Source organism: Entamoeba histolytica, genomic scaffold, assembly GCF_000208925.1.
Source record: "Entamoeba histolytica HM-1:IMSS scf_1104750519307 genomic scaffold, whole genome shotgun sequence".
Lineage (NCBI taxonomy): Eukaryota > Evosea > Mastigamoebida > Endamoebidae > Entamoeba > Entamoeba histolytica.
Genome location: NW_001914963.1, coordinates 4,078 through 19,384, shown reverse-complemented (window position 1 = coordinate 19,384; position 15,307 = coordinate 4,078). Strand labels below are relative to the sequence as shown.

At 28.0% G+C, this 15,307-nt stretch overlaps 7 protein-coding genes across 7 annotated transcripts in view; 6 read left to right on the top strand and 1 right to left on the bottom strand.

Annotated features, from left to right (window-relative positions):
- Positions 1-37: 37 nt before the first annotated feature.
- Positions 38-397, top strand: EHI_200720 (uncharacterized protein; the record flags this gene model as incomplete). Its single annotated transcript, XM_001913752.1, has 2 exons — positions 38-130; positions 209-397. 2 exons carry the CDS (start codon positions 38-40, stop codon positions 395-397), a joined length of 282 nt encoding a protein of 93 aa, XP_001913787.1.
- A 123-nt stretch (positions 398-520) lies between these two features.
- EHI_200710 (uncharacterized protein) lies at positions 521-2,319 on the top strand (the record flags this gene model as incomplete). Its single annotated transcript, XM_647581.1, has 2 exons — positions 521-687; positions 744-2,319. 2 exons carry the CDS (start codon positions 521-523, stop codon positions 2,317-2,319), a joined length of 1,743 nt encoding a protein of 580 aa, XP_652673.1.
- Positions 2,320-2,405: 86 nt separating this feature from the next.
- On the top strand, positions 2,406-3,377 carry EHI_200700 (uncharacterized protein; the record flags this gene model as incomplete). Its single annotated transcript, XM_647580.2, has 3 exons — positions 2,406-2,943; positions 2,986-3,234; positions 3,292-3,377. The coding sequence occupies 3 exons, from the start codon at positions 2,406-2,408 to the stop codon at positions 3,375-3,377; spliced, it is 873 nt and encodes a 290-aa protein (XP_652672.2).
- A 51-nt stretch (positions 3,378-3,428) lies between these two features.
- On the bottom strand, positions 3,429-4,553 carry EHI_200690 (cysteine protease, putative; the record flags this gene model as incomplete). The annotated part of the gene is made up of 1 exon (XM_647579.2): positions 3,429-4,553. The coding sequence occupies one exon, from the start codon at positions 4,551-4,553 to the stop codon at positions 3,429-3,431; it is 1,125 nt and encodes a 374-aa protein (XP_652671.2).
- A 588-nt stretch (positions 4,554-5,141) lies between these two features.
- EHI_200680 (protein phosphatase domain-containing protein) lies at positions 5,142-8,029 on the top strand (the record flags this gene model as incomplete). The annotated part of the gene is made up of 2 exons (XM_647578.1): positions 5,142-5,517; positions 5,574-8,029. 2 exons carry the CDS (start codon positions 5,142-5,144, stop codon positions 8,027-8,029), a joined length of 2,832 nt encoding a protein of 943 aa, XP_652670.1.
- Positions 8,030-8,190: 161 nt separating this feature from the next.
- Positions 8,191-9,384, top strand: EHI_200670 (uncharacterized protein; the record flags this gene model as incomplete). Its single annotated transcript, XM_647577.2, has 1 exon — positions 8,191-9,384. The coding sequence occupies one exon, from the start codon at positions 8,191-8,193 to the stop codon at positions 9,361-9,363; it is 1,173 nt and encodes a 390-aa protein (XP_652669.1). The 3' UTR covers positions 9,364-9,384.
- Positions 9,385-9,497: 113 nt separating this feature from the next.
- The window catches only part of EHI_200560 (uncharacterized protein), a gene marked incomplete at both ends in the record, with an annotated part of 6,295 nt that continues 485 nt past the window's right edge, over positions 9,498-15,307 (top strand). The window contains one exon of the mRNA XM_651433.2: positions 9,498-15,269. Within this exon, the coding sequence (XP_656525.2) occupies positions 9,498-15,269 (5,772 nt within the window). The remainder of the gene's footprint in view (positions 15,270-15,307) is intronic.

The window sequence follows — 15,307 nt, the reverse complement described above, 5'->3', positions numbered from 1 at the left end:
GATAAATTTTTAACAAGATATAATCTTATTATTTTCAATGAACAAACTTCAATTTAGTATTCCTCCAATTGACTTTGTTGGACAAAGGATTGTTAACAAAAATATTTCAACTCTCATTCCAATCATCACGGTTTGTTCTTCATTGAATTTTTTTTTGTTACAATGTCATTTTCATTAATTTGTTTATTTTGTTATTAACTGTCTTTAGATTCTTGGATTTATTATTGGCTTTATTACACAAAACGTATTTGTAATGCTTTCAATCTATGGAATCGGATTAGCATTTTGTTTATTAGCATTTGGATTACCAATGCCTTATTTACGAGCAAACTATATTGAATGGCAAAAAGTTGGAACTACAGTATCTCGTTCATCAAAGAAAGCTAAAAATGAATAACTGTTTTCTTTTTTTTATATATAACCAAGTTGTTTGTCTTTTGATATCAATCTTTCTTGAGGATAATCATTTTTGTAGAAAAGATAAAAGTATTTAAGGTTAAAATCTGTTTGTTAAAAGTTAATGAAACTTAATCTCAAAGTACTCAATGGAAATGGTGATGCTATTGAAATAGAAATGAATGAAAAAAGGACTGTTAGATTTCTAAAAGACTACCTTGATTCTAATCAATTATTTGAAGATCAATTCATAACATTTCAATGGGAGTTATTTGATACTGATTTAAATCCGTTTGTTTTAGTTTTTTGACAGTGTGTTTTGAGAGTCTTGGTTATAACTAAAATAGTATTAATTACTTCCAAAAAGAAATAAAAACTTTTGGAAATGAATTTTCAAATGAAGCAGCTCAATATTTAGATGATTTATATAAAAAGATTTTATTCAGTGTCATTCCTATTGAAAAAGTTCAAACTCATCAATCATTAATTATTTGTGGGGTGGAGTTTTTTATGATTAACAAAAACAAAATAGTGAACAGTAATTTTAAAGATGAGTCATTTCAACTTTCTCATGACTCAACACTTTGTATAGTAAATTCGTGTAGAAGAGGAATAGGATTTAATTTAAAAATAAAGGTAGATAATCAAGAATATGGAATAGAACCATATACAGTCCAACTTGTTTCTGTTTCTCCATCGTCACTAATTACACTTCAGTTTCAACCACTTATTGAGTGGTCAATCAATAATGATCAACACTACTATCCTATCGAAGCACCACCTCAAGAACCAAATCTAACAATCAAAATATGTTCTATTCTTTCTCAAGAAACCGAAATGACTCATATTCAAAACCAATATGGAGCAGAACCTTCTCTAATCTTATCAAAGGCAGTCAAGTTGTTTAAAGCAGTTATTAGAAACAATAAAGTTGAAATAAATACTTTTTCATTACCATTACAAACGACGTATTCTTTAATACAACTTAAGCTATTATACTTTGAAGGGTCAACAGAACATGATAAACTTTATTGGTCAATGATTGGAGATTCTCAACTAAACGAATTAGTCTCTGTTGAAGATTTAAATGAACTTATTGTGCTTGGAAAAATTAATTCAAGTTCAACTATAATTTGTTCTTCTCCTGAAGATAAAGAGAAATATCTATATGTAAGTAGAATGTTGCTGTACCACAGGAACATCCCATTAAATGAATGTTTTGTATCAACAACACTTCAATTGGATAATGAATTTAGAGAAGAATCTGGAATTACTTATCCTTTCCTAAAAAAAAACCCAATCAAAGAATTATCAATACCTCCAACACCACGAACAAAAACAACTAAAAACAATGACTTTGATTCTATTGCATCAAGTTTATCTTTTTGCGAAAAAATTGATCAAGACATTGAAAGTCACAAAAAAGAACATATCAGAAAACCAAATACAAGAAATCATCATCTAAATGCTTTCGATAATTTTATGGATCGGTTCAGTGAAAATCAACCTACTAGTCCAATTGTTATGGAAGAAGTTCCTCAGACATTTGAAGTTGAACGAATTGTTAGAAAGAAAATTGTTCATGGAAATACAAGTTATCTAGTTAAATGGAAGAATTATTCATCCAAAGATAATACTTGGGAAACTGAAGATGATATTAGAACTAAATACGGTGATTTAGTTGATGACTTTGAAAAGAATCAAAAGAAGCCTAAAAAAATTGGAGTAGAATATAAAGAGCATGGTGTTGTTCATGACATTTGGAATGAAAAAGGGCAATTACATGTTTTATACCAACCAGATGGCAGACCAAGAAATGTTTATCCAATTGACTTATTGAAGACAAGGAATCCTGAGGCACTGATTGAGTATTTTGAATCTAAATTGTATGGTTTTGATGGACAAAACAAAAAGGAAGAGTAAATATTTATTTTATCAAAATTATTTTAAGTAAGGTTTTTATTTGAAAAGTAATTTGAACTAGAAAACATTATTTTTGATAAATTGTAATGTTATATCCCTCAGACACCAAAAACTCATATCCAATGACAAATGAATCGATTGCTGGTATTGCAATTTATTTATTTTTATTTATATTGGTAATTATTCAATTTGTTCATACATTATATATGTCACATAAGAGATATAACAGAGTACGTTTAACTATAAGTCGTTCATTATATTATTCTTTTGTAGTTACTTATTTATTTTTAATGTTATTTGTATTTTCTTTAATGCTTTATTCATCAAAACAGTCATGTTTTTTATATATTATTCAACGTTTGACAGAATCAATTTGTTGTTATTTATTTATAACAGCATTCACTGTTTGTTTATTTGATTATTATGACCATCGTTCAGGAGGGAATGTTGCAGTTATGAAAAATCGATTTATAATTCCAATTATTGTCTATACTGTTAATACTGTATTTTTAATTCTAGTATGTGCCCAACTTATTTATTATGTTTCTCTAGAAGGTGAGTGTGATCCAACATTACCTAATAGAAGTTGGGCATATCTTTCAATTCCATTTACAATCATTAACCGTTTGTTTATTATTAATTTATGATACCCCACTAAATAAATAGAACAATTTATTGTTTTGGTAATATTTGGAGGAGTAGCAGTATGGTTAGTATATTCTCATAGAAATTTGAAAGTGAGTCTTAAAATTGACAAAATGTATTTTGTGTATTTTTTAAAATTTGGTATTGCTATTGGTATTCATCTCTCAATCTTGATTCTCAAGCTATTATTCTCAGTTTTAGTTAGTGTTGAAACTTATGTTATATCATTAAAATACTTATGTTGTGATCCACTAAACTGTTTTGCTTTATGTTTGTTTTTATTGATAATTTTTTTTGTTTCCTTCTCATTCAGTATTTATTTACTAGTTGTTCTTACGACATATACCCTTGGTCAAGACGATAAAAGAGAGTCAAGATATTATCAATCACTCCAAACGGAAGACCGTTTTTAGTTAATTCTTTTCAATAAAATTTTCATTTTCTTTTTTAAAAAAAAAATTCATTTAGAAAAGCACCATAAGACATGTTACCAACATGATAATAACAATTCCAACAGAATGATTAGGTGGTGGATCTAAACTTTTAGTTAAACAGTTAACTCCATCACAATCATTTGTTGGTGAACATTTATTTTGTAAACAACCATAATCTTGTTTAGTAGATGGACCTACTTCAGTCTCCAATGTGATAAGTGTTGGATGAGAACATGGAACATTCTCACCATCACAATTTCCTATTCCACATAAACTGTCAGCAGATAACTTAGCAGTACCTTTGTCTCCCCACTCAGTTCCCCAAGAATTTCTAATGACAACAAAATTACCATTAACTCCTTCTCCTTGTGCTTCAAAACCAAATCCAACAAGTACAACCATATGGTTAGTGAAAATATTACCATTGTTAGAACTACAATATGAACTTACATTTATTATACCACTAGAATAACTTTGCCATACTTCAGATGCAACTCCACTAAGAGGAACATAAATCCCACTAATGGCACCTTTATTATCATAGATAATTTGCTTTATTTCACTGTATGTTGGAGCATACCATTCGTTATATGAAGTAAGTGTTTGGGCAAATTCTTTAACAGTATAACAACTTGGTCTTGTATAAGATTGGCAATCTGGAGAGGTTTCAGCATCTCTAAATGGATAAACATCACTTGTAGCAAATACCCTATTATAGTTTAATGCGTCATATGACATTCCACTACAACACCCTGTAGTTTTACCACCAGTACAATCAACAATTTGTTGTATAGAATATTGAACATTTTCACCATTAGCAATATGGTGTTTTATTTGAAGGAAATTAGCTATTGATGCTGCATAACAACAACGACAAAGTTTTTGGTCAACACCAAGACTACAACGATCGACTTTACCATCAGCTTCTGAATTATAATTAATATTTTTACCACATAAAGAATACATTGTAGGGTAATTATTTTTTTTAGGAATATAATTCTTATTAACAATGTTTTCGTCTTTAACATTTTCATTCTTTTTTTTTCCACCAATATACATTTGAACAAACTCCTCATTTGTAAGGTCAGTAAAATTATTGATATCAAGTTTAACGTCACTCTCTGTTTTTCTTTTGGCATTAAATTTTTCTATCATTTGAACTCGTTGCTAGGTGAATAAATTATTGCCACTAATAACCTATTTCAAAATCAAAATAAAAAAAAAATAACAGCAAATAAACAAACAGAAAAAATTGCCATTCTTCGTATTTCTTCAGATTGACTCAAATAACGTTTACTAAAACTTTCTTTAAATAATCTAAAAGCAGAGACATATTGTTTCCTTTGACATAACTTTCTCATTGAACTTGTATCAATACCAAGAACAACACTAATAATAATGAATAAAATCATTTGAATTGTTATAGTTCATTTAAGTTCGCTAAAATAAGAAAAATTAGAAAAATTAAAAAAAATTTTAAAATTAAAAAAAAAAAGAAATTCTCCTTTTTATTTGATGATAAAAGAATAAATATAAAAATATAAAACAAAATTCCTGATTTAAATATCTTAAAAAGATAAAAATATAAATAGAAAGAAATTGAGCAAAAATGGATGGATAGTAACAAAAGAAGTACGTTATGAGTATGAAAAATCTTTGATTTTTGTTCTACACAGCTTTTAATAATTAATATTTTTCTATGTTTTTTTCATTAGTTTCCTTAGAAATAATCTTAATATTCAAATGACAACCAAAATCGGGATTTACCAATCTAAAATTAATCATTTAATCATACAAAATAAAGAAAATGGAAGTCATTTTATTAAAGGTATTGTTAATAAGGCAATTAGATCTAATGAAATACAACGTCTTGATATTAATAATATAATAATATTTTGTTCTACAAATGGTATTATTACAAACTATGAAGTTAATATTTCACTTCAACAAGCAAATAATAATTTGTTTATTATTTTTCCAAAGAAATATGGTTTTTTTATTGTACCAAATCCAAATTATATTATCATTGATTTTATTGATATTTCTTTCATATTAATTAAATCAATCACTCAAACATTTAGTTTTTGTTATTCTGCTTTTACTCAATATTTTAAGACATGTTTGTTGTAACTTATTAATACTTTTATCAATAATTCTAATTCCTCATCTTCACAGTTCCTCATGTATTTGATATTGTTTGCCCATGTTTTGAATATCAAAATTGTCAAACTACTATTAATGTTTCTGTTGATGGAACATTTGTTGTTACTCGTTCAATTGTTTATTCACCAAGACAATATGAATTGGTTGATGGATATTATAATTCATTGTTTATTGTTTCTCTTAAAGGAAAGAGTATATTAGAAGATCCTCTTTCTATTAGAATTCTGTCTAATCTTAATCATCGATTTTGTGTTTATTATGATGATGGTAGAGAGGCTTTTGTGTCTCATCCCAAACAAGAATTTAAAATTGGAAGAACAAATTCATCAATGTTTAGAAATGTTAATAGAATTCAATCAGAACGTTACTTTTTAAATAAAGAAGAACAAACTATTCCTATAGAAAAAAATACTTTTCATGCGGGTGTTATTGCATTATTTAATGAAGAGAAAAGAAAAGAATTAGCAGAATGTCTTATACTTATTGATGTATCAAATCAAGATACAATTAAAGATGCTCTCTTTGCAATTCAACAAAAATTATTTCATAATAAATTAACAATTGTAATTCTTTCTTCAGATGGAGATATTGTATTAAATGAAATTAATGATGAAATACGTAGTACTATTTTTTCTAAAACATTACCTCATATAAAACATCAAGAAGCTTTATTTTACGTTAATGAGTCATTAAAAAGTAATAAAGATATTCATGTTGTACTAATAACAGAACACCAAACAATAAATTTTGATTTTACTAATATTTTAATTACTGGTTGTCAATTAACGTATATCCCAACACCTGAACTTTTCACTAAAATTCAACATTGTTTATTAAATATCTTTTCTTTAACACGTTTCAATCTTATTACTGGATTATTAAGTATTGAATTATTCTTAGAAACATTAGACTCAATTTGTTATCTTCCAACAGTTCCTTCAATTTCTCATTCATCAACTTTTGCTAATTTCCCTCAACCAATTTTTTATACGTTTAACAGGACAATTATCCTTTATTTATGTCTTTCTTCAGAAACTCAATCTATCAAAATTTCTACAAATGATCATCTTTCAACAAGAAGTTCAATTAAGTTATTAGACCCAGTAATGTATGTATTGAGTCAAATGATACACTGGTCTATCACCCCAATTAAATTAAATCCCAGAACAATTATTCGTGAAAATATTATGTTAAATCAACCTACAAAAACTTCTGCTAAAAAAATTAAAAAAGTAACTCCTGGTACTAGATTAAGGATTTCTCGTTCAATTGGTCATTCAACAGAACCACTATTATCATCTCATATTAATGATAAAAGAAATGAAACTTTAAAAAAATTTTCTAATATTATAAATATTACTAAAGCAGACGAAACAGGACTAAATGCAATTAGAGTTTGTGATATTAAAGACCGGATCATCTCAGGTTATCTCCAACATTACAATGACCAAATTATTCCACCATCTTTTCATAGTGACATTAATCAAATTTATTCAATGAAAAATTGGATTCTTATTCCTGCTAAAACAACTTCAACACCACACATTCCATCTCATTCTCATGATAAGTGCATTGGAATAGAAGAAGTAGATACTGTCTTTTCTAAATTTAATTTTCCTTTGTCAAAACCATTATCTCCTAATGACCATTGTTTTTCTTCTCACACAGAAACTGGTCCAAGAAAACGTAATGAAGATTTTAGTGTCTATATAGATGATTTGAATTCACTTTTAACTTGCCATCATGGACGTATTTCTGTGTTTGGTGTATTTGATGGTCACATGGGAACTTCAGCATCCGATTATTGTTCATTCAAAATTTTCAATTATCTTGTTTCAAACCCTCATTTCCCAGAAAATATTCAAATTGCATTAAAAGAGTCGTTTAAACAAGTTAATAAAGGTTTCTTAACTATTGCCGATGTTCTTCATATTAATGCTGGAACAACTGCTGGAGTTTGTGTTATTGATGATAAAAAAATTACTACTGCAAATATTGGTGACACAGAAATAATGTTTTGTAAGAGAAATCATAAACCGCTAATCCTTTCTAACAAACATTCTCCAAACAATGAAATTGAAAAACAAAGAATTGAACTTGCTGGAGGTAAAGTTTTTTATTTCCATGGATGGAGAGTGGAAGGATTACTAGGAGTATCTCGTAGCATTGGTGATATTGCATTAAAAAAATTTGTAATTGATGAAGCAGACACAAACCAGATAGAAAGAAGTCCAGATGATGAATTTGTTCTAATTGGGTGTGATGGTCTTTGGAATGTAATTTCTTATGATTTTTGTGCTGACATTGTTAGAGAATATTTATACACAAATAATTACAACGGTGTTGATGAAAATGGAATTAAGAAACCAATAAATAAAAAAGATATCGCCCGTTATTTAGTAGATTTAGCTTTATTCAAACAAAGTTTAGATAATGTTACAGTATCAATATATTTCTTTTCTAAATAATCCAGTTTTTGCTTATTTCTTAAATATTAGTTTCATCTTGTTACAACCATCAAAGTATAAAAAAAACAACTTTTACATTAAAAACATCAAAAAGAAAAGCAAAAACAAGAAGAAATGATGAAAAAACTTAAAAATACTAAAATTCATTAATAATACATTGAATGACTGAACTTGATTTAGTGTTTTTATGTGATACCACAGGATCTATGGGTTCATATCTTAATGCTGCACAACAAAGCATTGAGAAAATAATAAATACAATTATACAATCAGAGAAATGTAATGTTAGATTTGCACTTGTTGAATATAAAGACCATCCACCACAAGATAGTTCTTTTGCATTTAGACTCACAGATTTTACTGATTCTATGAAGTGCATTAAAGAAGCCGTTAATAAGATGGATGCAAATGGAGGAGGAGATACACCAGAGTCTGTTTGTTGTGCAATGCACTGTGCAAGTAATTTAAAATATCGAGAAAAAGCAGCAAAGGTGATAGTTTGGATTGGTGATGCACCACCTCATGGGTTTATTAGGGAAGGAGATGGATTTCCTAAAGGATGTCCATGTGGATGTGATTTACTTAAAGAAGTACGAGAGTGTATGAACAAAGATATTGTCATATATTGTGTAGGTGCTGAGCCATTAACAAGTGAATATTTAAGAACATTAATGCGAGCAGTAGCACAATTGACAGGAGGACAATATGCAGCATTAGCATCAGCTAATGTTCTTGGTGAATTAATTACTAATGGAGCTATTGAAGAGATTCAAATGAAAGGAGTTATTAATCACATCAAAGAAGTACTTGAAAAAGACCCATCATTTAAAGCATTACCTCCAAATGAAAAACAAAAAAGAGCAAAAGAAGAAATAGAAAAACAAACTAAAAGCACGGAAATAGAAGGCATAGAAATTGAAACAATATTTAAACATGAACTTGCACCAATTCCACAAATATTTTTAATTGCTGAATCGTTAAAAGATTTAAAAGATAAAATGTATGAAATGCCTGATATTCAAGTTGAATTTAAAGATGGATTGTTTACAACACAGAATAGATTTATGAGAGGAATGATGGTAGGATGTGCAGCAGTACCTATGGTGCGTGCGGGGGTGTGTTTTGAAGCAGTACATCCATGTTGTTTTGAAGCAGTACATCCATGTTGTTTTGAAGAAGCAAGGGGAGTTGAAACAGACGAATTAGTTGAAGAAAAAGCAAGAGGGGAATTAGAAGAAAGGATAGCAACACAAGAAATAAGAAAAAAGAAAGGAAGAGTTACAAAAGAACAAAGTGAGCGGATGAAGCAACGAATAAATAATTGGTATAAATAAGTGAGGAATTAAAATAAGATAAAAGAAAAGTTTGGGTTAAATTTTGAAGAAATAAAAAAGAAAAAGAGAAGGAAAGAGAAGAAATAAAATGAAGAAACAGAAAATGAAAAGAAGAACTGAAAATAAACAAATAAATGAGTGAACTTAGTAAATATCCAACAGGTTCTCTCTCAATTAAATTCTTTTCACAAGTAACAGAGAAAAGAGTATTAGTTAAGAGAGTTAGATTAATAGCAAATAAAGATTTACAAATGTGTATTTCAAAAGATTTTGTTGCACTACTTACTAGTGGAACATATGAATTAATTGAAGTATGGGAATGGACAAGTATTACAGAAATTTCATGTACAGAAAATGCAGATGAATTTATTGTTAAAGTTAATGGAAAAAAACAAAAATTAATATCAACTGCAAGAAGTTATGTTATTTGTATACTTCAAGAATATAAATATAAAGTTAAACCAACGAATTATATGTCATTTTCAGCAGAAAAAATATATAATGATGGAAAAATTAAAGAAGTTAATATTCAAATACGACCATATGGAATAGTTGAAGTAGCAACAAGCCAAGGAAAAAAAGAAAAAGTAATAATGTTTTGTGATATTAAAGAAATATGTTTATGTACTGATTCACAAGGAGTTGCAATTATTAAAGAAGGAAATGAAAGAATTGTATATTCATTTAATGATAGAGGAATGGCAGCAAGTGAGATTGTAAAGAAATGTGATGGAGTTGGAATTAAAATGACAATTAATTCAGATTTAACAATAGAAGATGTATTTAATGGATCAAATATTAAAAAGGCAGAAGAAGAAGAAGGAGGGTCATTAGTAGAAATTAAAGCTAATCATGGAATTGGAAAAAGAGAAAAAATAATATGTTTTACAGAAATGTGGTTTGTTGAAAGAGAAGCAAGTAATTATACAATAACATTTGCAAAACCACTTAATGAAATAATTCATATATTAAGAGGACAAGATGCAATGGAAATTGTTATTACATTTAGTGATGGATTACAAAAACACTTTTTTACAACCCAAAGAGAACAATTTATAGCATCATTATTTGATTGTGCAATTGCAGCGAAAGCAGAACCTATTATTTCTGATATTCCAAGATTTGGATCATTAATTATTGAAAGAATGACAATAGCAGAAAATGGACAAATAGAAACATCTATATTAAAGAATTTAGCTAATTTTGATGGAAGTAAAATAGTTGATTTAGAAGCAAAAGAATTATTTATGGTATTTGTATTTTTATTAAATAGTAATACAAGTATTAATGGACCACAAATTGCAGATTCAGGAAGATCTAAATTAATTGGACAAGCACTAGAAAAAATGATAGTATATGGGAAAGCAGGAGAAGGATTTTTACAATGTGTTTATAGATTATTATCAACAAGAATGGGATATGAAACATTTGTACAAAATAAAAATATAATGGAAAAATTAGTTGAAATTATTGGAAAAGCATTAGAAAGTGTTAAACCAATTGTATTATTTTGGGGATTAAGAATATGTGGATTAATGTTATGTTCTACAGCAGAAGAAAATACGGAGAAAAAAGGGAAATTAGCAGTAATGAAATTAGGATTACATGAAAAAATATTTAATACACTTAAAGAAAATATTAAAAAAGGAAGTCCATTTGTAATTTATGGATGTGTTACTACACTTAAATATATTGTTTGTGAACCATATTCTAATACTACCGAATTTAATATGTTTAATCAAACAATGAGTTTAATTGGAAGTTTAGGAAGAGATTTATTTATGCTTTTTCAATCGCCATGTATTTCTATTCCACATATTGCAGGACAAATGTTACAAACACTTGTAGAAGAAACAGATATGGAAGAAAAAATTAAAGAATTACAAGACTATGCATTATTAGAAGGAATTACATTACAATATTTTTATACTGCATGTTTTTCTAAACCAAAAACTACAACACAATTACTTCAAAAACATTTAGCATTACATTTACTTGATGTTTTTACATTTGAACATACAGAAACTGAATCAACATTTAAAAGAATATTACCATATGCATTACTTAAATATTTAGAAGAAGAAGAAGAACCACCTGAACAAATTGATGGAATTGATAGTGAAAAAAGAAAAGGAGTTAAACAACAACAAATGAATAAAGCACTTGCATTTTGGAAGAAATGGAATAGTGAACGACATCAAAAAGGAGAAGAAATTAGAACAAGACAAAAACATATTAAACAAGCTAAAAGAAATTGGAGTATGCTTATTTATCAAATACATCAACAACATCGACGTGCAGATTTAATTTGGAATAATCAAACATTACAAGAATTAAAAGAAGCATTAGACAATGAAATTAGACAATTAAAGAAAGATCAAGAAGAAGGAGAAGTTGCATGGAATTATCGAGAATTTATTGTAGAATATCATTCATTAGATAATGAAGTATGTGTTGATGGGTGTTTTATTAGATGTTTATTAGAAAAAGGAGAAATTACATTAAGTGACCCAAGAGATTTCTTTGATACATTATATCATAGATGTTTATTTGAAACAAATAGAGAATTACAAGCATTAGCAATTCAAGCTATGAGTGTAATATATAGAAAATTTAATAAAGAAATTGGAGCATTTAAAGATATTTCACATATTGTTTCAATGTTAAGAATGACAAGGTCATTACTATTAAGAGACCGATTAATTGAATTGCTTGATTCATTACTTAAAGTAGAAATTAATGCAAGAAAATTTATTGATGTTGGAGGAATTGATTTATATGTTGATTTATTAATCCTTGTTCATCTTCATTCAGACCATGCTATTATTCCATTACAAACAAATTTATTAACAGCAGGAACAACAATAGGAGAATGGTATTATGTAGAAATTAATAATAATAAGAAAGAGAAAAAAGGACCAGTATCTCTTGATAAATTAAAAGAATTACTTAATCAAAATATTATTCAAGAAACAACAATGGTTTGGGCACAAGGAATGGAAGATTGGAAAATATTAAAAGATATTACAGTGTTAAAATGGGCATTATTAAAAAAAGATACAGGAATATTAACACCAATTGAATTATGTCAATCTATTTCTAAAACATTAGAAGATTTAGTTACAATGTATCCATCACGTGATATGCATGGTATTTTATTAAGACCAATTCCAAGAGCTAAAAGAATATTATCATCACCAAGACATCTTCCACATATAGTTCAGTTATTATTAACAGCAGCACCAACAATAGTTGATACTGCAGCAAGATTACTTAAAAATTTATTAGAAGATAATCCAACAGCACAACCAAAATTTTATTTAACAGGAGTATTTTATTTTGCATTAATGTACTCAGGAAGTAATTTAAAAGAAATATCAAGGTTATTATATGCTACTCATAGACAACAAAAAATAGGAGAAGCTGTTGAATTATCAGTATTAAAACCACTTATTCCACCATCATTAATAACAGTACTTGATAGGTCTCCTGAAGAATTTTCAGCACGACTTGTTGGAGAAGTTGCTACCCCAGAAATTAGATGGAGTAGTTCAATGAGAAGTTATTTAATAGATAGTATTTCACAACATATTGGAGATTTTGCATTTAGATTAACATGTAATCCATTAGCAGTATATTCACATGTACCAATTCCACCTATTGTATATGAAGAATTAAAAGATGAATTATATTGTGGAAGAGTATATCTTAAACAATTATGTGATGAAGAAAAATATCCCGATTATGTTATTAATGATCCAGTTGGATTATTACAAGCAATATTACATGCATGGGTTGATGTAGCAGAAACACCAAAGAAGATGTCAACAAGTGAGGCATGTCAAATTCTTGGAGTAGAAACAGCAGATGATAAACAAAAATTAAGAAAGGCATATTATAAATTAGCACAAAAATATCATCCAGATAGAAATCCAGAAGGAAGAGAAATGTTTGAGAAAGTAAATGATGCATATAATCAACTTATTGAAATGGGACCAGACAATTCAAATGAAAAATCGGAAATTATTATTCATTCACAATGTATTCTTTATGAAAGATGTGGAGAAATATTATCACCATATAAATATGCTGGATATGGGTTATTGGTTCCTGCATTAGATGATGAAGAATTAAGAGATAGAGCATTAGAATTAGTTTATTTAACCATTAGATCCTCTACATTAAATGTTCAAGAATTAGCTAGAATGGGAGGAATTGGAACATTATTAAAAATATTAGATGGATTATGTGGACAAATTAAAGAAAATAAGGTAGCAAGTATTAGATATATTCTTAGAGCTATGGCAGTTGCATCTAAATTTACAGAGTCATTAGCAGAAATTAAAAAAAGTAATACAATATTGTCTAATATTAAGATGTGTCTTGGAAGTGACTTACTTGGAGTTGTAGAAGCATCACTAGAATGTATAACATGTTTCTCAAAGGATGAAGAAATAAGAAATGATATGTATAATAGAAATTATCTTGGATATTTAATTCACAGAATATTATCATATGACCCAACACTTGAAGAAGCAGAACAAGAAAGTATTCATCAAATGAAAAATGCTATTGCTGGAATGTCATTATTAGCAATGAAAGAGTTAGTTAAAATCCAAGAAAATACAGAAGAAACAAAAGCAGTGTTTGCATTATTTACACCACAACTTGGACTACGAATTAGACATGGTAGTGTTGGGGAAACACTCAGTTTAATTACATCTACAACACAAACACCATACTTATTATGGACAAACAAAACAAGACAAGAATTAATTGATTATATTGATGCACACTTAAATGGAACAATGGAATGGACACCAAAAGAATATGAACTATTTAGATTCCCATCATTAAAGAAAGAATTAATTATTAATGGAGTTTATATTAGACTCTTTAATGAACAAATAAGAACATGTGAACCACTACCAGATCCTATTATTTTCCTAAGAGCATGTTTAAAAATAAATGAAATGAATAAAGAATGGGAACAACTTAGAGCTATTGCTATTTGTAATGTGTTTGATCAATATGATGTTATTAATGCCGTTTGTGATGATAATGAATTATTAGAATTATTATTTAATTTATTAAAAGAAGAACCAGATGACCCAATTGTTCAAAAATCAATATTACATTGTGTTAAACGAATTGTAAGTAATGGACAATGTGTTGAAATTGTTGCTAAATCTAAAGTATTATCTAAATTCCTTGTATTACTTCATCCAACAGAATATCTTGAAGAAGTAGTACCATTAACACAATCACTATTCTCAGTAACAACAGGATTACAACAAGGAATAATTAGAGGAGGATTACTTTATCTTTTAAATCATTTTGTTAATGACAGTGAACTTGAAAGAAGAGTTCTTGTATCTCAACTAATTGGTAAAATGTCTACTACGCCAGGTATTGGACCTAAAGTTTCATTAACACTAAGTAAATTCTTCCCAATTTCTATTATTAATACGATGAAAATGGATGCAAGAGGAGCAGTTATTTTACTAGATTCAACTACAGAAACACCAGAATTAATTTGGAATTCAGAAATGAAAAATGATGTTGGAATTTTCATTGGTAAAATGACTAAGGCATTTTACACAAAACAACTTTCTGACCCAACAGTTAAATGGCAAGTTCCAGATACTTTTGCATTTAAATATAAAGAACTTGAAAATGAATTATGTATTGGAGGTGTATTTATTAGAATTCTTAATAAAAATCCTACATGTCCACTTAATAATCCAAATGGATTTAGTGATGGATTATTTAATAAGTATCAAGAAGCTGTTAGACAACGAGATGTTACTTTAATGGATGTTCTTGCTAAAACAGCAGCAGTGTTTTATACTAATCAACCACAATGTTTAGATTATTTAGCACCATCGGGTCATTTATCTAAACTCGTAGAATTATTAAAGAAAGCACCAAGTGAATCTCTCTT